The following is a 23,059-nucleotide window of genomic DNA, read 5'->3' as shown; positions in this document are numbered from 1 at the left end:
CATGGTCTCGTGTGTGCACTGAGTGTGGCCCCCTCTTAGCCTCTGCCGCAATTGTTAAAGGATCATCTTTCCTAGAGAAGACAATGAAGCAGGGAGTGTTCAGAGGCACCAGGCAAAATCTCAAAAGCACTGGGAAGCCACAAGGACGGCTTTACCCAAAATGCAAATATCTCATATTCAAGAATAACATCTTTAAATCACCATCACCGCCATACAACTGTGAATATTTTTATGATCTTTAGTTTGTCCAAGAAGGTTCAATATTCGTTCACCTCATTCACACTTGAACCTATGTAGCCACAGCTGCCTTGGGGACAAACAGGCAATCTACACTTCAACTACTTCTATTTACATACAAAGACTTACTAGTACATACAAGCAAGGTGGGTGAAGTCAACAAAGGTATGCACTGATCTGTGCTGGAAAGAGTACTGAAACATTTTACCTAAAGGTGCATTGTGCAAGTTGTCTGGAGGAAGGTCCATCACCTGCTCGTCTCCATGGAGATGTTATTACTTTGTCTGGCATATGTGACAGTATGACAGTAAACCTTTTTATCATCATGGAGCAGTTGCAGGTCAGATCTGTGGAGAGACAACCTTACTCACACTCAGAATGTCTGTTATTCTATGTATTTTTGAGCTGTAAAAGCACCTGTAATTTAATAAATATACAGTAGAGCTGTTTAATGGCATACTGTGGAACATTCTAGGCAACGCAATAATGTCTCCATGCAGAAAAGCATTTTATGGATCCTCCCCTAAATTAAACACAAAAAATAAATAAATATAGTATATGTACTAGTTATAAGTTACTTTTCAAATGTAATTTTAGTAGTAGTTACTACTAGTAGTAGTAGTAGTGGTTATGTGTGGCAGAGGTGGGACCAATCTTTGTTTTGCAAGTCTCAAGTAAGTCTCAAGTGTTTGACCTCAAGTCTGAGTCAAGTCCCAAATCAAATACAGGCAAGTCTAAGTTGAGTCTCGAATTACTGGCCCATAAGTCCAAGTCAAGTCCAAGTCGTTTGCTTTGAGCTTCAAGTCATTTCAAGTCTTTAAACCAAAGTACCAAGTACAGCTTACATTTTTGCCAATTATATGACTTTTAAGATAAATTGTACTTAAAATTCATAGTATATTTATATTAGAGTATATAAGAGAGAAATGTAAATCTTTCCTTTTTAAAATGTTTTGACATGATCTTAGTGTGAATCATTATCATCATCTTAGTCCATTTTATCAAGTCAAGACTCGAGTCCTAATAATAGTGACTCAAGTCTGACTTGAGTCCAAGTCACAACTTGCAAGTCTCCACCTCTGATGTGTGGTATATGTTATGTATGTAATGGGTGAATGTCTGTTTGAACTGATCAACTGCTGCCTTGTTATCTGTACCAATCTCTAAGCAAAAGTGTTTCTAACATTTATGCAGTCCATAAATAGAGTAGTTTGCTCTTTGTTTTCTTGTAGAAAAGGCTTTTTGGCCCAGTGACACCGTACCTGCATCCATCTGTTGTTTTCGTCCAAGTATGTGCTAACTGGGCACACACAGTCGCCTGGTGCACAGCATGAAATAACTCAGCTTCTGATGATTTGAGTTAAGATCTGACACTCAAGTCAAAATGGACCACAGATTTCCTGAGCAAGAGCATTTGACAAACAAACAAAACTAAAAACATAATCTAAAGAGACATTTGTGAGTAAGATTCTTTCTGCACAAAGACTGTAACAAGAAAAGCCAAATGTGACCTATGACCTCAGCCCAAAGAAGAGGTTCTTAAGGGGTTTGTGTCTGTGCCTGACCTGACTCCTTACATAAGCCAAAGGAGGCTCAGAGGGAGAGCGGGCGATGGGGAGGCTTCTTACAAGGACTAAAAATAGCATAAAGAGGGCAGACCTTCACCATGGACCTAGTATTTCATTGTGGTGAAAGTGGTGACTGGACACTGCAGGAGTTCAGGAGTAAAAATATGAAATACATTTGCAGTGGTAAATCATCGCTGTACTGAAGCCTTGAGTTAGAAGGTGACAATTTTGTCGCTAACATACAACTGGAAGCAAGGATAATAAACAGTTCAGTGAGAAACATTCATAATTCTTAACAAATAAAAGCTGTATTTTTCAGCCATGTCCTAGTAATAGTAAATTAATCCAGTTTTGTTTTCTCCCATAGAGTAGAGCTGGGAATCACAAGGGTCCCTCATGATTCAGTATGATATATTATGACTATTTGGTGATACATTCAATAATTGTATTGTATATTGTATTGTATTGTATGATATGATCTGTCATATATTGCTGTTTTTAAAGAACCAAATACATTTTAGAACTACATCTATATACATTTCAAAACAGTGAATATGTCAAGTATACTGCATAAACAAGTTTCCTTACACTAAACAAGTAACAAAAGTGTAGTGCAATCACACACAAAAAAAGCTAAAAGATACCATAAATGTAATCTTGGTGATATATCAGTACAGTAGCCCACGATACTATATCACCAAATTTAGTACCACAATATAATAAAAAAATAAAAATAATGTCAATATTTTTAGCATAGGATAAATTGTAAAAGCAGCACATTCTGACAAAATCAGGCCTGTGTGCTTTATGTTGCTGATTAGTATTTGACTGATTGTAAACCCAGAAGAGAGAGAAAAAAGCAAATTCATTGACTGACAGTCCACTCCTGCTTCACTTTGCCATGTGAATAAATCTGTTCTAAAGCTGTGCACGAGTCTGAAAATAAATGCATGTGAATGCTAGTTAGATTGATTTAAATACCCCTTTTTTTCGTGTCATAAGTCATAACAAAATTTATTGCTTCAAGTTATGGGTGACATTTTGAAGATGAAAGATATATTTTGTTTAAAATTATTTTTTGTTATGACAGTGGTCCTAGTTTTGCATAAATCTGAACTACAATATGACACACACACAAACAGATCACAAACTATACTGTAAACTATAGGAGAGGCTGTGACTCTGTGGATAGTATTTGAAGAAGTCTTTGTTTTTGACCACACTGGTGTCTGTATAAGCCCGATTTGTCTTCCCCCTGAAGAGAGGGAGGAGAGGAGAGACAGAGCACCTGCTGGAGTGTATCACACAAGATCGGAAAAAGCAATTTACAAACCATCTGTGAAGTCATCTCAGAATAAAAAATGCATATATCAGACTCATTTAGCCTCTATACACGAGTATGCCATTATATAATGATTGAGCAGAACATCTCTAGAGTGAAATATACTGGAAGACAGTCTGTCATCTTTAGTCCCCTGCCTCGCCATCATCCCTGGGCGAGTGTGAGTGGGCGTTTGAAGTCATCTGACAGTTTAAATTCACTTCACCCTGAAAACAAAACAAGTGCCACAAATCCTGGGGTACAATTATGCGCCTGTCACCATTGTCCTCTTAATTATGATCATTATCCTCCCCGTGCATGTGTCCGAGAGAGCCGTCAGCTCCAGGCAAAATTCTCATCGGGATAAACCGCAGGCATTATTTGTGATTTGGAAAGGTTTTACAACTTCATCCAAATGGAACGTGTCAAAATACTGCATAAAGAGATGGAGAGGAGCAGAAGAAGCGTTATGAATCAGGAGACTGTATCATCAACGTGTGGGTTTGTCCAGCCCAAAACACTGACAAACACAGCCACACTAAAACACTTGCAGGTTTTTCATTGTAGTTGAGATTGTGTTTTTGGGCAGTGGGAGAAATCCAGAATATAAGCAACCAGCAGACTTATTTCCATGGGCAACGGAAAGTGTCTAAAAAGGTTTATAGGTAATACATCAAAGAAACAACCAAAACACTGTAGCGAACCCCAGCCGGTGAAAAGATTAAAATATCCGTCTAGATATACAAGAAAAATGTTCAAACTTTTGACACTGACATTTCAATGATAAGGTTTTGAAAGAAATAAAGAATTTTGACACAAGGTAGAAAGAAGGATCATTCAGGTTAGTTTAATCCAACTGGTTTTGGTATTATGGTAAAGTAAGGGTTCATATAGTTGAGATTCACCCCATACAATGTTCAAAGCTATACCATCATAAGTCATTACATTACATTAAATTACATACAAACTATAATAGGATTTTCTTGGCTTTGAATCTTCACCATTAATTTAAAATTCATTGAAAAGCCCCTTCCCCAGTATATAGCCTGAGTTTTCCTTTCTGCTGCCTCTGATCTGAGCGCACTCTGTGAACCACGAGCACTGCCAATTAGTCTACTCCCCGATACAGCACTGGCCTCCTCTGTCTGGATTATTCCCATTCATTGCCCATACATTCATGTCATTCTTATATACTGATTTTATAGTTCATTACCAGTCAAATTCACTAAACCCTATGTTTAGCTTTATTACAGTTCTTTCTCCCTTCTTAGTTTTCCCCATAGATTATTCCTGTACTGAAAGTGAATGAGGTACGTTCACAACAACACTGGGGTCCTGCCAGCGACACCTGTTCGACCAGGTGGGCTCAGCTTGACAACCAGAGGATAAAAAGAGAGTGGAAAATAGACAGGGGGTGAGGGGATAATAAGCTACTGCAGAAAAATAAATGAAGTTTCAAAAATCTGGATTTGGCCCAAAAACCTGACAATTTCTCCGTCTGCCCATTTCGGCTCCAGACACAGAATGAATACACAGATATACTCAGAGCAGCTGTGCATGTTTATTTAGTGGCCTTTGCAGAACTTTATGCAACCGCAAGAGTGCATGAGTTATGCAACAACAAAGTGACTGTTCCCACTTTACACCTGCACTTATTCTTATACAAAGAGCATCGCATGTAGCTTTAGTAACACATATACAGTCTGTGGTCTTCTGGTTCTTCTTTGGGGTGTGCTCAATATTTAAAATGTTGGTTGGTTTGAATTATTTACATAGTTTGATCATGCAAGATAAATATTGTCTGTATTGCAATACTGTTAAGACCATGCAGCTACTGTATGTGTGATTATTAGTAGCTGTTAGTTGTTGTTTTTTTTTGCTACTCATTTTTTATTTTTTTTTCTTAATTCACCATTGCCTAAATAAAACTGCTAAACTGCTTTCTCTGACATAATTCAGCATTAGGTTCAGCAGATAAGAGTGAAATAGCCATACAGATATGGAGATGTTGTGAGTTATCCTGGTTTATTAGTCTGTCTATATATCTAAAGCTCTAAATGCTCTGGTCCGCATTATATAAAGAAATTGTTTTCAAATTAACACCAACCTTTTACTCTTTTTAGTAGAGATTGGCAGCTCTATAGCTAAAATCAGCTAAATGATTCTAGTGAGGGTGTGTGAATTTTAAAAAACACACTGAAGCAAGAAAATCGAGTACTATAGGCGTTTATGTTTTCCATTTAGCATTTTTGTCCCATTCGAAATTGGAGTCAATGGAGTTTAATATAATCCATTCTCTCCCTGTGACTGGAGCACACATTCTGTCATGGTTCAGGCCAGACTCATCCTCAGAGACAATTAGCAGCAGTTTTCAGAGGCCGACCCTTCCTCAGTCAAATCAAAGAGAGCGTGACCTCCATTTAAATGCTCCTCTGCCTCTGTGTTTACATGCTTCACACACGTTTTGATTCCACTAATTAGACAGTTACCACCATCTTGTCATTACGTATACAGGGATGTTTGCTGAATACACAAACATGGGAATACTTGACAAACACTGAATTACTGTACTCATTCCAATTGACACTACAGAAGTATCACCTATACTGTAACACCAGAAAAACCTGATTTTGATACTAAAGAAAAAAACACTCAACACCCAGTAAACCCTCCTTTTTATACACGAGAATGTCATTTTCAATGCAAAATAATATTGACTTTTAAGATTAACATGAGGTCTTATACTAGTTGAGATAAAACTAAGACCAAAACTATTGAGGAAAGGGACAATTTTGACTGATTGATGTGATTTTCTTTTCAGAGTGGCCTGCTCAAATGATTCTATAGCTTTTTTTGTAGTGTGTAACTTATTTTATTAAAGGAATGACTAGGGCTGGGTATCATTAAAAAGTTGCCGATGCGATACATGCCTCCATACATGGGCCACGATATGATACATATCTCGAGCACTTTTGGTTCGATATGATATATTTCAAATTGAGTCGATACAGTTCAGTAAAATATAAAGGCTAAATCATGGCTGTGATACTAAAAGTCTTTGTTAAACCACTTCTTGTGCAAAGATAAAATGAAACACAAACATTTTAATCATCAAAACAGTAAAAATGTCAAATGTGTGACATAAACGAGTTTCCTTCTTCAACAAATCTAGTCTAATGAGGTTCATTTGGTCTTCCGATAATTTATGTTATTAGGTTCTTTTGACAGCTTCGACTGCTCACTAGTGGTCTTCCTCAGAGTGGTCACGTGATGTTGCTGTGACGTGTCCCGTCAGCTGATTTATACAGGTTTTGGGTGCTGTCTTCCTACTGGTGGAGGCAGGATGACAGCGCCATCTGCACTCCGACTTTCTCAGGACAGTCTTCCAGGTGTGTGTTTACTCTCACACACCTGGGATGCTGTCCTGAGGAAATCTGAGGAAGCCTCCAAAAATACTCTTGCAGATATATCGATACAGCAGTCCCCGATATCAATATTGTATTATATTAAACGATACGATATATCGATATTTCAATATTTTTGCACACCCCTAGGAATAATTTTGTTTCTAATGATGATGTAAATTTAAGCGTTATCTGACAGCACCAAACGGTCACTTAAGCTCTGGGCACAAATCACCAGTCAAATGCATCTTCACACAATGACTGGTAAAACCCCCTTTAACACTTTTTAACTTAATAAGTAGGCTCATAAAACACGCCAATTCTCTCGGACCGTTTTCATTTGGGACTTAAAAATTTCCATTCGACTTCTTTGTAGAGGAGCTTGAGCCCTGAGAGACAGCGCGCGTACCGTATTTGAATAGTCCAGACCCCACTCATTAAAACAGTACAAAAGACTAATCACATCTGAGGAGCATTGATTTACATGCAATTAAAGTTTCATGTGGACCCGATAAACCAGGCCAGGGAGGGAAGGACGGGTGAAGGAAAAAGGAGGAGGAGGTCTATGGAAAGGAGGAGGAAGAGGAGGAGGTGACGGGGGAGAGGGAGGGCGGAGGAGGCTGCAGAAGTGATGACACAGCACATACATCTCTGTGGCAGGTGCCGGCTGTGGCTGCTTTACAGAGGACACAAACTAGGAGCTAGGAGAGGAGCAAGGAGAGGAGCTAGGAGAGCAAATAGGAGAAGGACTAGGAGAAGAGCTGGGAAAAGAGTTTGAAAAAGGGCTAAGAGAGGAGTTAGGAGAGGGGCTAGGAGAGGAGCTAGGAGAAAGTCTAGGAGAAGAGCTAGAAGAGGAGATAAGAGAGGAGCTAGGAGAGAAGCTAGGAGAAGAGCAGGGAGAGAAAAGATGGAGAGGAGCTAAGAGAGGAACCAGGAGCTAGGAGAGGAACTAGGAGACGAGTTACGAGAGGTGCTAGGAGATGAGCTAGGAGAGAAAAGATGGAAAGGGGCTAAGAGAGGAGCTCGGAGAGGAGCTAAGAGAGTAGCTAGAAGAGGAGCTAGGAGACGAGCTAGAAGACGTGCTAGGAGATGAGCTAGGAGAGGGGCTAGGAGACGAGCTACGAGACGTGCTAGGAGAGGAAAGATGAGAGAGGTGCGGCCGAGCGATAACACACTCCTGAGCAAACATTTACAAAGCACTTCACACTGCTACGACCAAAATCTGTCTGCTCTACAAAGGCAGGGTTTAATGCTGCTCCTGAAATAGGGACTCAGGCTATTTTTAGTTTTATGTAAGATTCTCATAACTCATAAGCAAAACATAATGCTAATCAGTGTTTAATTGCTATGGCAACCATCCTAATTTCTCATCACTGTGAAATCCAGAGAGAAAAACCCAGAGATTTCAAGAACTACAACTGTCAAGTCATTACAATGGCTCTACCTAGAGACGCTTACCACAAAGATGATTAGAAGATTTTTACTTGTATGCCTCAGAAATAAAGAATTGACTAGAGTTCTGTTAAATCAACTACACATCTGTATATTGGTATTATAAAACATACTGACAAATAACTGAAGACTGAGGAACACATGAGATCATATTATTTGTGGTTGATGGACAGTTTAGTTATGTAAGATTATGGTGAGTAAATCCACAAGCATAGCCAGCAGCTACTTGATATTTCCTCCATAGTGTGCTGCTGTGAACAGTATAATGTGATGAATGGGTTCTGACAAGGAACAAACCAGTAAGAAGCATGCAGCCCCAACTATAAGATTTACAACTGCACGTAACACTGAAGTAACCCAAGTCTGACTAAAAGGACAGTTAAATGTTGTGAATTATAAATTGGCCAATATATATCAATGTAAGGGGGCCAAGTGGTGTGTTTATTTTGCACTACTACATTACTTTTGTTTTATTTAACCAAATTTGTGTCGGTGTGCGTGGTCGGGTTTTATATTTGTTGTGGGTGTTGTGGGTGTTGCTTTATGTTTTTGTGTTTTTTTATGTTGATTATTGTATTTTGTTAAATGTTGATTATTGTATTTTGTTAAATGTTATGGATGTTTGCCTCAAGTGGAGGAGTTCAAGTATCTCAGGGTCTTGTTCGCGCCTCGGGGTTCCCCCGGAGGATCTGGAGGACGTGTCTGGGGTGAAGGAAGTCTGGGAGTCACTGCTTAGACTGCTGCCCCTGCGACCTAGCCCTGGATAAGCGAAAGAAAATAGATGGATGGACTTGTCAATCATCCATCGTGTGTTTTTATTGCTGGAAAATACTTATGTATATATTCTCACAGTGAGTTTAGTCAACTCTCCGCAGATTTGACCTGGTGCCATTACCTGCTTATCTTAAACTTATCTTAAACGTTTAACACCATCCTGTGGAACATTCTGGGCAAAGTAATAATATCTCCATGGAGACAAGCGTGTGGCAGGCCCTTGACCAGAAAAGTATACTTCTATAACTTATCACAACCACACCACCTCCTGACAAAAGGGGTCAGTAAAGGATAAAATTGACAAATAGACTGATGCCTGGTGTGGTCCCCTCCAAGTATCATACACTATATTCTCGTACAGCATGTAAAAATTGCATATGTGATCACAATATCCATGATAGAAAAGAATGCTAACTGAAAAAAGCATTAAGTCACCTAACCCAGGAAAACAACACTGTCAGTGAGCCGGTGAATTACATCCTGATGGAAAAAGCCTGGGATGGTGCAATAATAATGGATGTAATAAAAGCAGTCTCATTTGCCCAGATGTGATCCTCTCCTCCTCAATAAAAGTGCATGTGTATTCCCACTGAGCCACCAATGAGTCAAAATGAGTCATATCATCTTATCAATCACCCACTACAGCACTGCCTCCCTCTCACAGAAATATGTGTGGAGCTGGAGTGCAGTCCCACACAGTCAATATTCACAATCTACTGCCATCAAATGTTACCTGTAAAACCCACCCACAACAAAAGAAAATTATTATAACATCAATCCAACGAAGATAACCAAACAGAACAGTGCGGATTTTATCAAAGACTCGTAACAGTACTTGAATGTGTGTATCGACAGACTAAATATTAATAATCTTTCTAAATTCTAGTATTAGAAGCTTGTAATCTTAAGGCACACTACGTAACTTTTCTGGTGGAGGGTCATGCCATCTGCTTGCCTCTGTGGAGATTGCCTGGAATTGAATGTTCCACAGTATGGCATTAAATGTAAGATGTAAATGATTTGTGGAGAGGCAATCCAGCTCCTAGTAAGCATGTTTTTCAAGGTATTTCTTCATAAAACACCCAATAAAGGCTGTCCATCTTGCCTAAATAAAGGCAAGATAAACTGACACATTTAAGCAAATCAATAACATTTCCATGGCCAGAAAAGTTACATACTGCACCATTAATGCACTTTAAGATAGCACTGTTAGAAACCATAACGGCAAAATGGGTTGAATCAATCACGGCAGCTGTTTGGCTTGTCAATCAATGTATAGACCACTGCTTCTATAGATCCTCAGCTGGCAGTGCTCCAGGGAATATGTAAACAAGAAAGCACTCTCTCTCTCTCTCATCACATCACATCACAAACAATTATGCTAAGGATTTTCACTTCCACATTTTGGATTGTCAAAGTTCAACGGGCGCACCAAGCCAAACAACAACGCTAACAATGGTGCATGTGTGGAGACTTACAAGAGTTCCTTTGGCTGCCATCGGTTGCTCCAGGAGAGGTGGACATCCCGGCAAAGGAAGCTCGAGCAGGAGAAAGGGAGGGACAACTGTAGATGAGGATTGGCGATACTACGCTACCGAAGTCCACGATCACCACGGCAGCACCAGACCCCCAGCGCGCATCCTTTGCTCTGCGCACATGCACTCCTCCGTGTGAGTGAGGGATAGGCGGCTCACTGGGGCATGGCTGGGCACATCCAAAGGCGCTGTGCTGCAGAGAGAAGTCTATAAACAGCTTGTCCGTATGTTGCGTGGCTGGTCTCCGCAAGTGCGAGTGTGGAGCCTGTTAAGGATGACAGGAGAGAGAGAGGACAGACAGGAGAGTGGAGCGTACCATCGAGGGAGGGGAGGGGTAGTGTGGGAGAGAGAGGGAGGGAATGGGTGCACATGGTATGAGCAGATTGGCCTAAAGCTATGGCAATACTACATATGCACAGGGTTCTCGTGACTCAGTGTTTGAATATGAAGGGGTGACATTTAAAAAGGAAATGTTGTGTCACGCAGCTTTTCCAAACAGCAGAGTGTCAGGACGAGACAAAGAGAAAACACACAGTATGTTTGAGTGCCTGAGGGAGGGGTATGATAATGGGCTCATTAGCATGATGCTGTGAGGAGCACCACACTACCACCTTGGCCTGTCTCCTCTAGTGTCCTTCAATAACTCCTCCCTTTGTTTCCTTTCCTCAGAGATTCACACTACACAGAACAACTCAAAGTCAGCAGTCTTCTTTCTGTGGGTTCAATGGGTTTACTGACAGCATCTTAAGTCAAAAAAGGAATGCAGATCATATCATTTTTATTTATGCTAAGCTTATGTCAACCAATAGGGAAGTATCAAGCTACAAGTCATAATCAGATAAAAGAGACCAAATAATGATATGAATGATATGGATCAGATGTCGGCTTCCAAGATATCGGTTTACTCAATATTCCACTTTGGTCTACTATAAACTGGTCTAAGAAGGATGATTTACTAACCAGTGTTGGTCCAAAACGTCTCATAATATTAAACCTGTATCAGTATTGGAACAGAAAAACTTGTATCAGTGCATCCCGAATGTAAAGATTATCTCAAGTAAAACGTACCAAATCAGCATGAAACAAAAAAAAGAGAATAAAAGCTCTAAAATTATATAGCTGTAAAACTATATAGAGGCAGGAGTACACAGTATGGTAGTATTGTCCATTCAAGTCTCACCATGCTTCCATTGTAGGGAGTATTATACTGATGTAAGCCAGATAACATGGACTGAGCTGGAGATGTTCTTTATATAGTAGCGCAATTTTTCTATCAACTATGAGGCCATAGACAGGATATAGATGCAGTCAGTTGGTTGCAAGACAGATTCACTCTCACAATTTTAGGCACAGAAAACAGAATTTCCAATTTAGCAACCAACACTTGTTTTTTCCGGGCTATAAGAAAAGTAAATACCATAAAAAAATACCCTAAAAAGAATGTTATGTTTTGTAATTACTCAGGAGACATATTGTGAAACATTAAGTCAAAGCCCCATACATTGGATTTGTGCCAGTGCCTATTAGTACATTTTGTGTTGTGACAAGAGAAGTCATTTCTGATTCCAATTATGGTTATCACAACTGACACAAACAAGACACACGCTTCTGAGTCATAAAAAACACTATTCCTATTACAAAAATGGCCACAGGAAGAGGAAGTTTAAGACATCTGCAGCAGGAATTTCTATAGCACAGTCTGTTGTTAAAAATGGCTAAATGGAAAACCTATTCACATGTAGAACAAAACAAAATAACAATAGGTGTGATTCATTTGAAACCTTAAAACTGCAGTGCAACTTCGACCCTGGGCCTGTCCTCGTGATAAATAGCAGCTCTTTGTGCCTTAGTGGAAACATTATCAGAATAAATAAGATCCAAGTGCAGCAGCAGTACACACAACAGTGATTGGATTTATCTGGACTTATTAGAAGTTCCTAATTTGCTCTGAGCAAGTTTAAGTGTGGCATGGGTGACAAGTTCAGCCAATAGACAATTTCAATCAAAATTAACTCTTGTGAGCTTTAAGCCTTGGGTGTTCTTACTTCATCAAAAACATACTCAGAGTTGTGTTTTGTTTCATTCACACATGCTTTTATTAGACTTTCTATATCTCCAAAGCTTAAAATTCTCTGTTCAATTGTTGTGATGTCATGAAGCAGTAGTTCCAGTAGGTCCAAAGCAAGAGAAATGATCTGACAATTTTGCCGAAACTTAATTTAAAAACAAAAAAAGCTTTTGGACATCAGCCCTCTGAGTGTGCTTTTTTTTTTTTTTTTTTCATTTTTGATTGCTGTCACTTGCATTTGCTCCTCTATAAGAACTTGGTGTGCATTTTCTGTTTCATTTGATGGAGCAGTAGTTTAACAGCTAAGTAACAGCTACTTTTTACCTTTTATTTAGTAGAGATTGGAAATTTCAGGGCTGAAATTATCCAAATGATTCGAATGAAGGTGTATGGAGTTTAAAAACACAGTGGAGCACTTCCTATATTACCACATGATACCACAAGGTGCAACAGAGACTTTTCTGTTTAAGAGAATAACTACTAAATATCCAGGGATTGTGTGTTAAACATGTGTGAATGAAACAAAACACAGCTCCAGGTACGTTTTTGATAAGATAACAACATTACTTCAAGCATTCCTTTGAAATGTGTGCTGTCTAAAAATCATTGTCATCAACAACAAATCAACAAATCATCAAAAAAAAACTCACTATTATCATTATACTGTATGGCATTTAGATTAACTAACTCAAGAATGTAACAGTAATATAGGAAATAGGTCAGAATGAGATCTACAATGGAGAGGTTTTGAGTTGCTGAGACATGAGAGGCATAGTCAATATAACAATGCTATTTTGAAACTTAGAAAATCAATATGTCTGATTGTTCTCAGAAGTAGACTGTCAAGAGACTGAAAAGCATGTATTTGAAAAAAAGAATACTTCATAAAGATTAAAGGCCATATTATGCTTTTTTCTGGTCTATGTTATACTGTTGTCTCCTCACACAGGTTTAACACACAATCCCTGCATATTTAGGTTAATGAAAACACTATGCTCCACCTTGTGATGTCATGTGGTAATACAGGAAGTGCTCCACTGTGTTTTTAAACTCCATACACCTTCACTAGAATCATTTGGATCATTTCAGCCCAGGAATTTTCATTTTCATATAATTTTCATCTTTATTAAACAAAAAGTAAAAGGTAACTGTTAACATCATATTACCACTGCATAACATCACAAGGTAGAACAGAGGATTTTGAGATTTTGAGATATAGACAGATTAATAATAAAGGATTACTCAAACATGTGTGAATGAAATGAAACACGACTCCAGGGATGATTTTGAGGAGGTAATAACATTAAAGTTCACAAAAGTTCGTTTTGTGAAATATACAACTGCTAAATTATGACATGTAAAAAGAAACAAATTTAAATTACTGAGAGAAGACCTCATCCACAGCCAAAAGTAAAGATATGGTCTTTCTATCTTTCCCAGACTGCCCCTATCCCTCTCTCCTTTTCAGCCATACAGCCTTATTGAATGATCACCTAGAAATCAGACCACAACTTTATGAGTTATCTTACCTCTCTAAAAGCAAGGGAAGACGTAATCTTGAATGATGAAATTGTCTCTCGACTACTACTATAATTTATATTACAGCATCTGCTCAGCACAAACATATCAGACTATACTGCTGGTCACTATACACACAGTTTCGCTCACTTGGTGCAATATTGTTTTCAACAGTAAAAAAATAACCCTATACTCAGCTGTGGTTGTGTATGTTACTAAATTTGGTGATGCAGTACCGTTATCATACATGGCTACTGTATCGATATATCAGCAACAATATTTTGTGACCGCACTATAATTTTGTTGCTCATTTATTGAAGGAAACTTGTTTATGCAAGACACTTGACATATTCACTGTTTTGATGATAAAAAATAGATGTATTTCATATTAACAAAGAAATATTGTTGCTAAAATGTATTTGGCTCTTAAAAAGCAGCAAAGTATTATTAAGTATCATGTGTGATATAATAATATGATAATATGTATGTGTATTGTGAGCCACATATCATGTATTATCGACTCGTGAGGGACCCTGTGATTGCCAGCCCTACTCAGCTCTGTACAGTAGTCTGCTACATCTTGAATATTTTTTCCACTCCACTTGAAACATCACACTACACTACCAAAGCTTACCAACAAACAGACAGGCCCCTGCACTAACAAAAGAGCTCTGTTCTGAGAGAGTGGATGGACGGGAATGAGAAAGACACAAAAATACAGTTGCCTTGGAAACTGACATTCTGCAATAAACCTTTATGTAATCTATGCAGAGTCGTGCCAAACACTGCATGCTATTTGTAAACTTTTCAAGTGCAAAAATGTGGACAATTGCTTTCTATTTGGTCACATATTGGAAAAAGACAGGTTGAAGTAGTACTCTCCAGATAGCACTATGATTTATGTCTGTACACTTGCTAACACCTTATCCACTCCAGATTGAATGAATTGATTCGCCTTAATCTACAATTCACTTTCTTTTGTCCTTCAGAGATAGAAAAGTAAACTGCATAGTGGTATGGCATGGCTATAGAAAAATGTTTGCAATGCCAAGATACATCATGACTGTATTTCAGCTGTGTAAACTGGTGGGGAAGACATGCAAAACCCCACTCAGAAATGTACATATATTTCCTTAAAGGGCCCATATTACACTATTTTCTGACGTCATAATGTTGTTTTCACATCAAAAACATGCCTGGAGTTGTGTTGCATTTCATACATGCATGTTTAGCACATAAATCTTGCGTATTTATGCTCAGTTCTTCTCTCTAACAGTAATACAAGAAATGCTCCACTGTGTTTTTAAACTCTATACACATTCACTGGAATAATTCAGATAATTTTAGCTCTGGAATTGTCTTGAATTATTATTATAATTTTTTTATTTCTTAAAGACAACAGAAAAATACAATAATCAACATAAAAACAAGCCCTCCACCCCCCATTGTCCTGAATTTAAGGTAAAACGTAGCTGTTTACAAAAAAAAACAAAAAAACAAACAGTTTCATGACATCACAAGGTGGAGATGTAGACAGACTAATAATAAAAGGTTTCTCAAACAAGCGTGAATGAAACAAAACACTACTCTGGGTACGTTTTTGAAAAGGTAACAACATTATGCCATGGCTTAAAGCTCACAAGAGTCCATTTTGTGTAATATAGGGCCTTTAACTTGTTATTATTGACCATGACTTGAAGAATAATAGCATGTACTACATAGAGCTCTCAAGACTCTTTATGATGGTCTTAAAAGCATACCCTATATTTCATTCATACATACAACAAGCCCATTAATTACAGGTTTTTGCAGCTGGTGTGTGGGTGACATTGGACACTAAAATAGCTTCTAATGGCAGGATATATACATTTTGCATATCACTAATCCAATCTGCAGTACACGACTATTACCGGTCAAAATGCGCGGCTTAATTCATCACCATGGAGCTCTTCATTTGAAAATATGATCATGCAGATTAGCTCGAGCCTTGCCGTTGATGTATGAATGCGTTACACTAGAGGTATCATCTATCTTTGTGTGGGCAAAGTAACTCCAGATCGAAAGTCTTTGCTGTGATCTGATGAAGGCCAACTCACATAAAAGTGGGAAGTGGTTGCTATAGCGACTCTCCACCTCAGGCCCTTCCCTTTATGTTGCCTTTTCCCTATTGGCTCAGACTTCATTCATCACCAGTGTCTTATGCTCGTTCAAAGTATCGTATATATCTTAATGGTATTTGGGGTGAGTATTACCGTGATGTAGGACTTACTGCAAAAGCCAGGCACAGAGGGAGCCAAATAAGGGTGACTTGAAAACTGTAGAAGACAGAATAATGTCGCATAAGTCACAGTAATAACCTTAATAGAAAATTAAATATTATAATAAATGTACAATAGCTGACATTGGTAAGAGAAAAATGTGAGTGCATGTACTGCTAATCCAAATTAGTATTACGTAACACTTTCAATAAAAATGTACATAAGTAAAAATGTACAGAGATTATACTTTCCACTACTTCTCTTCATACATGTGCTACTACTAAAGTTGCTAATACTATAACTAGTCATCTACTGCTACCTACATATGGGATGCAACATATTTTGTATGGGTTTTTTTGTTGTTTTTTTTCCAAAAGATTAGTGCGACTTTGCTTACTTTGCTATTTCTGTTTTTAAATTAGGATTTAGATCATAGAGGACATGTTAAAGGGTCTATTACTCTATATTCTGATCTATGTTAATGTTTTCCTGGAATTGACAATGCATACTGAACAAAAAAGAAAAGGTAGCTGTTGAAACATTTTAGCTTTGGAAATGTAGACAGACTTAATAACAAAGGGTTACTCAAACGTGTGAATGAAACAAAACACAATTCCAAGTATGTTATTGAGGAGGTAACGACATCCTAACATGTCTTAAAGCTCACACGAGTCTTACAAGGTTGGGAAATCAATCTAGCTTAACCGCCCACCTCCTAAGCTAAAGGAAACACATATTAGCATTTACCATGAGCACTGTCAGCGGAGCAGATGGAGCCGTCGCACTCGTCTGTCATTTACAATTCTAAAAGTTGAAGAAAAAAAAAGTGTTGGAGGGAATTACGCAGTCAAGCCCATGATACGCCATATGTTACGTTACACCTACTGCCCTCTGCTGGTCAACGACGAGAAATTACTCTGAGATAACTGCAAGATATGACCAATTTTACTTGCATGACCCTAGAGTATCTCACTGTGAACGAAGCAATCTTCATTACAAGCAAAACAAAAGTCTAATGATGTGATATTTGTGAACGAACCGGCTCTTTTGAATAATTATTTCATTTCATTTTATTGTATTTATTTATTTATTTTATTTATTTACATTTTTAAGCATTTTTACAATGATACTGAACCAACACAAGAATCACAAACGCAAAGTAGGCAAGTGAGAGCTCTGTGCCAAAAATATACTATCTGGTTTCTTAATAACATAATGCCATATGGTAAACATACTCCCACTCTCAGTTTGAACCATTTTAAACAGATTTGAGCCTATAATGAACAGATCCTAAAGATTCAGAGCCAAAAGTCCCATTACTACAAAAGTCCTATATCATAAAATCACACCGCAGTCTATTTTTCTATATCTATAATTTTAATTGCATAGGAGGAGTATGTAATTCATAAAAATATATCTATGCTGCCATATAAAATACTCCTAAAATCAGTTTTTAAGTGTGTTGTTTGTTGGTGGCATTTAACTTTGCTCAGCCCACTCAACACTCCCCACGCTGCCTGCTGCACAGTCCTGCGTCTCTTCATCCATAACTTAAGCTGATTCAGCTCACCCAAATTTACCCATAATACATTTGAATGACCTCTGAATGTACAATGTGGCTGTGTTGAAGGTCCTATATTACTCTTGATAGCTTTAAGCCATGTTATAATGCTGTTATCTCATCAAAAACATACCTGGAGTTGTGTTTTGTTTCATTCACACATCATTTATTATTAATTCGTCTGCATCTCCAAAGCTCAAAATGCTCTGTTCGTTCCACCTTGTGATGTCATGAAGTAGTAGTTTTCAAGTTAATAGCTACAATTTTCCATTTTGTTTAGTAGAGGGTTTTTGTGTTAAAAACATGTGAATGAATCAAAACACAACTTCAGGTATCATATGTTGATGAGGAAACAACATTATAACATCAGAAAATGGCATAATATGGCCCCTTTAATTTGCATCCAAGTTCCTAAACGATTCTATCTGTAAACAAAGCAACATAAAGGTTAAACAAGTTCAGATTTATTCTAGGTAAATCTATGACAGGTCTCCATTAGTTAACCCCTCTGCTCATGCACATGGTTGAACATAGCTTTGTAAAAGTCAGACAATAGTGCACAGATGTGGAGGGAATACCAAACAGGAACTCATTGGCTTTTTCCTGCTTGACATTCAGACTCAGTAAGCCTTGCTCTGTCAAAAGGGGAATCGACAATAAATGGCCCTAACAACTCAGTGCTAATGCATCATTTGTTTTACAGCTAAATCAATAATGAAATAGTTACTAAATGACTTGGTAATAAAAATATGGTACAGAGATATTTGTTCATTTAAATGCATATGGCATGTGGACTGGAAGATCTGAGGTTCATTTAAAACTGAAATAATGGGATCCACATTTAATGCTTTGCAAGAGCATCACTCCCTGACTACTTTCCATTACTGCAAATTGCACTTATTGAATTCAGTTTTTTTTCCCATCCATGTAGAGAGTGCATTAAAGCATTTTAGAGTCTAACAGCAACAAGGGCAAAAATATGACTTCACATCATGACAGATTGTTCCAGAAAAGGATAACACCAGTGTCACATGGACCAGCACACAGTAGAACAACTGTGAGTATTTTATCTCTGAACTGTCACAGTTTAAGAAGCCAAAACCATTACTTAATTTAATGTAGAAATAATTATATTGTAGAACCAAAAAATGAAATCACAATGCTTTATGGAGCAATTATAGTTGCATCCTAAAGAAACAAAAGAGAATACACCTTGTTTATTTAAATAGGCCACTGTTGCCATCTGGTGGTTGTATGTGTAGGTGTAAAATACTCAGTTCATTACAGGGAAATAAAATAACAAAGAGTCTTGCTGTGTTTTAGTAAGATTATTAGTGTCTTTAGTGAGTAAAAAAATACTTATGCCTCTTCATATTGTTGTTGTTGTTGTCCGTGGTGATACCCAAAACATATCATTTTTTATTATCGGGAGGTAACTGAATACATGTACTGAGAACAGATATTTTGAATAGAAATTATGAGTAACTGTATTAAGGTACAGTTACACGTTCATTCAGAATACAGTTACTTAAGGGAAGTTGATTATGTAACTTAAGCTTCAAACTGCACATAGTCACTCAGAAAATATGAAATTCTACTCTTGCGGTGAGTGCAGGTGCGACCTTGTATTAAAATATGTTACAAAATAGATTTTAATGCAGGTATTGAGTATTGTGTAACTAAATACATTTTCAAAGTATTCTTCCCATCACTGAACACAGTGAACGTAATGATAAAGAATTTGAGCTTCAGTCCCAGATGAGGGCAGTATAGCTTCAGAAAAGCTATTCACACGTTTTCATTCCAGCTATTTCCCTTATTACATTAAAGTCCATCTTTCAGAATAAAAGACAAGCATCTTGTATCTGAAATAATGGAAAAAAAATTTTGATTGACAGCACTAGCTACTTAAGTACATTTTACTAATATGATCTCCAAGATATGTTATTTTTCAGTTTAGACTGTAAAACACAGATACACAGGTGATCATAATCTACAAAAAAATCTACAATAAAATAAAAGATGTTCATTTTTGTCATGTTTTGTTATTAAATCATGCAAATAACATATTCATTATGGAAAGCAACACACACCATTAATCTTGTGTATGATGTTGTAGAGAGCAAATGTGTCAAGTGCAATATTGTATTAATATATTGCTGAGAACTACTGTATATTATATAATCTTCATAGTAAATTCTGCATGTCCCAAATTAAACTTTCACATCCAACTTGTTCAGTTTGCTCAGAGCTCGTAAATAAAGCATGATACAGCCTCTGTCCAATGGGCTGTGTGAATCCTGATAAGAAAACTCAGAGCAGAGGAGGTCTGTTTGTGTGTGAACCAGAAACAGGCTCCTGACTCTGATCCACTGTGAAGTTTAGCCCACATCTGCCACAGAGAGAACTGTGTGCTGTACTCTAAGTGTACAAACAACCTGTCTCTCTATCTATCCGTCCATGCAGTCATTTGAAGTTCAAATGTGCATATGTAACTTTTCCAGTAGAGAGTCAGCCACCTATTGTCTTCTTTGAGATGTTATTGTTACCTGAGACATTTCACAGTATGGAATTATCTATCTCCATGCAGACAAACACATCATGCCACCAGATTAAATTATTGGTCATATCTGTGGAGAGGCAACCCCGATCACAGTAGCAAGTAACAAGATATTTTTGAGCAATAAATCACTGTAATTGAAAAATGCAAGGCTGACACACAGAAAAATAAACATAAAGAGGACAGACATAGAACATAACATAGAGACCATTGTTTCCCAAAGACTGGGTTTCGACAGGTGGGTCGCAAGAGATTTTTTTTGTTGGGGTCACCTTGTCACGGTTTGCATGTAGGTCTGCAATATATACTTCTGACACTGATATGTGTGCTGCGCTCTCCTCCTGCACCCCGGACTGGAACACACTACAAAAAGGCAGACAGGCCCTTCTATCTCATTAGAAATGTTGAAATGTTAAGACATGTTTTGTATAATTTCTAATCTTTTTGTAATTATTTTATTGACTATTTTTTTCTCATATTGTTGGTTCAGTTGAATGTTGAAAAGAAAAAGAAACGGGTTACATTTAATCTCCAAATAGGCGACTTATGGATCCCTTTTATTGCTGGTTCAATTCTTATTGTTCAGACAGACACACTCACTCAGTCAACATTAATGTTCAATAATGGTCAAACTCACCTTTATTTTGTGATTTACGAATAATGTCTATTGACTTGGATCGTGAAGGTTTGTGATTTTTGAAATATGGGTCTCCAGAAAAAAAATTTGGGAAATAGTGATGTAGACACATGCTAATACCAGACTAATACATATAAAAACACTATCTCCATCCTGTCTCTAAACACTATCAGTGCTGTAGCCGTCAGTGTGGATCTCATGGACCATATTTATCCAATTCATCGCTAATTGTTCTGGAATTAGCTCGGTTTCCACTCTCTCATTTGCAGCACAACAATGGTGGCCCATGTGGGACTCTGTTTTATACAATGAGAGGAGATTGATGTGGGGCTGATGCAGATTTGAAGTGTTCAGAGATTTGATATCACGCAGGCCTGTGGGAAGTAGAGCTGGCAGCTGTTCTGTGGATCTGAGCCAGTCTGGAGCAGGGCCAGGGCATCAGGAGCACAGCCACAACACATCAGAGAGTCCAGGTTTAGACAATAACATTGATCTGGGCTATTTTGGATTAGGTCTGAATTAGAAGTGTACAGATTTATACTAGAATCAGGGATATTTTAGATAGGCAACAAATAGCAAGATGAAACACTCCCCCTTTCCCTTTGCTTCCTGTCCTAAATCACTCCCCTTTCAGAGTTGCAAGGCAAGTTTATTTGTATAGCACAATTAATAAAGTAATACAAAGTGCTTTACAGAATAAGAAATACATTAAAATCACAACAAAAACAAATCAAAACATAAATAATCGTCATAAAATTAAAAAGAGAGAGAGACATTAATTATATGAATTAGAGAGAAGAGAGCAGAATGAAAACCTTTCAGTCATATGCACAGCTAAACAGAACCACTTGAGCCTGAATTTAAACAGTGTCAAAGTAGAGGCCTGTCTCACATGTACAGGACAACTGTTCCAGGTTTTAGCTGTATGACTCTGAAACGTTGACTCCCCATGTTTCGTTCTAACTCTGGGCACCAGCAGGAGGCCAGTCCCTGAGCTCCTCAGAGTGCGAGATGGTTCATATGGCACTAAAATGTCACAGTTGTACTTAGGTGCTTGGCCATGGAGAGACTTGTACACAAGCAGTGCCCCTTTAAAGTCTATTCTCTGAGCCACAGGAAGCCAGTGCAGAGACCTGAGCACAGGTCATATGTGCTCATACTTCCTAGTTCAAGTCAGGACCTGAGCTGCAGCATTTTGGATGTTCTGCAATGTCTCACAGCCCGTTTGGAGAGGTCAGTGAGCAGACCATTACAGTAGTCTAACCACTGGAGACAAAAGCATGGATAAGTCTCTCCAAGTCTGGTTTAGAGTGTAAACCTTAGATTTTTACTATGTTTTAGATGGTAAAAGACTGCAGATGTAATTGATTTGATGTGACTGTTAAAGTTCAAGTCTGAGTCCATTATTACCCCTAGATTTCTTGCCTGATTTGAAGGTTTTAGAGAGAGTCTGAAAGTGACTGCTGACACTGTCTCTTTGTTTCTGCGGGCTATAGCAACACAATCAGCCTGCATCCCTATAATGACACCACTAATCAGATTTGTAAAGTTGTTGAGTACAGTTTTCTATCATATTTTTGTATATTTTTTAGAATTGTCATGTGGGAATATGGAAGACAGTAAGGAGGATTTGAATAGGGCCCAGGAGTGATTGCTAGATTACTCAAACATGCAAGGATGAAGCAAAAATATGCTCCTTCCCCCACATTTTGGCCTAAAATAGTATCATATTTATTTACCCGGTTATGATGGTGTAAACTAGAAACGCATTACATCAAAAAATAAAACTCTTAAGCTTTGTCCAAATGTCTTACAATGGTCCAAACATTTAGAAATAAACTTTTACCTCCAAAGATTAAAACAGCTCTACCATGCTCCATGGCGTCCCTAACTATTCATATAATCAATTAAACTATCCTGCAAATTAACATTCCACTTTCCAAATCCAGCTCCATAGCATTATCGGCTAGACTTCCTCTTGTTTTTTACACTACTTTCACTTCTGCTGCTCTAATTCCCCCACTGCCTTGGCTCTCATGAAGAGTCTTTGTGTGTCTGTCCCGGGGCGAGGTGAAAGCACTGGCCCTGTTCTGTTCATACACAGACGTCTGTAGTCATCTTTTCCATTTGCCCATCAGCCAACACTCTACAGCGCTCTTATCCTGC

At 38.0% G+C, this 23,059-nt stretch overlaps 1 protein-coding gene across 2 annotated transcripts in view; it reads right to left on the bottom strand.

The window, feature by feature from the left end:
• The window catches only part of dtnbp1b (dystrobrevin binding protein 1b), a 39,273-nt gene extending 22,276 nt beyond the window's left edge, over nt 1–16,997 (bottom strand). Inside the window, exons 1-2 of one of the 2 annotated variants that reach the window (XM_055157464.1) lie at nt 16,883–16,997; nt 16,147–16,192 (exon numbers count right to left, since the gene is read on the bottom strand). In XM_055157464.1, the coding sequence (XP_055013439.1) occupies nt 16,147–16,192; nt 16,883–16,885 (49 nt within the window). In that variant the 5' untranslated portion in view covers nt 16,886–16,997. Of the gene's footprint in view, nt 1–10,234; nt 10,557–16,146; nt 16,193–16,882 lie in introns of those variants that run through there. The other variant, XM_055157465.1, reaches the window with a different exon arrangement.
• Between the last annotated feature and the right edge of the window lie 6,062 nt (nt 16,998–23,059).

Source organism: Boleophthalmus pectinirostris, unplaced genomic scaffold (genome assembly GCF_026225935.1).
Source record: "Boleophthalmus pectinirostris isolate CB_2022bp ecotype Guang Dong unplaced genomic scaffold, ASM2622593v1 HiC_scaffold_21, whole genome shotgun sequence".
NCBI classification, from domain to species: domain Eukaryota; kingdom Metazoa; phylum Chordata; class Actinopteri; order Gobiiformes; family Gobiidae; genus Boleophthalmus; species Boleophthalmus pectinirostris.
Note: the sequence above shows the minus strand (reverse complement) of the source record. Positions and strands in the feature narration are given on the sequence as shown.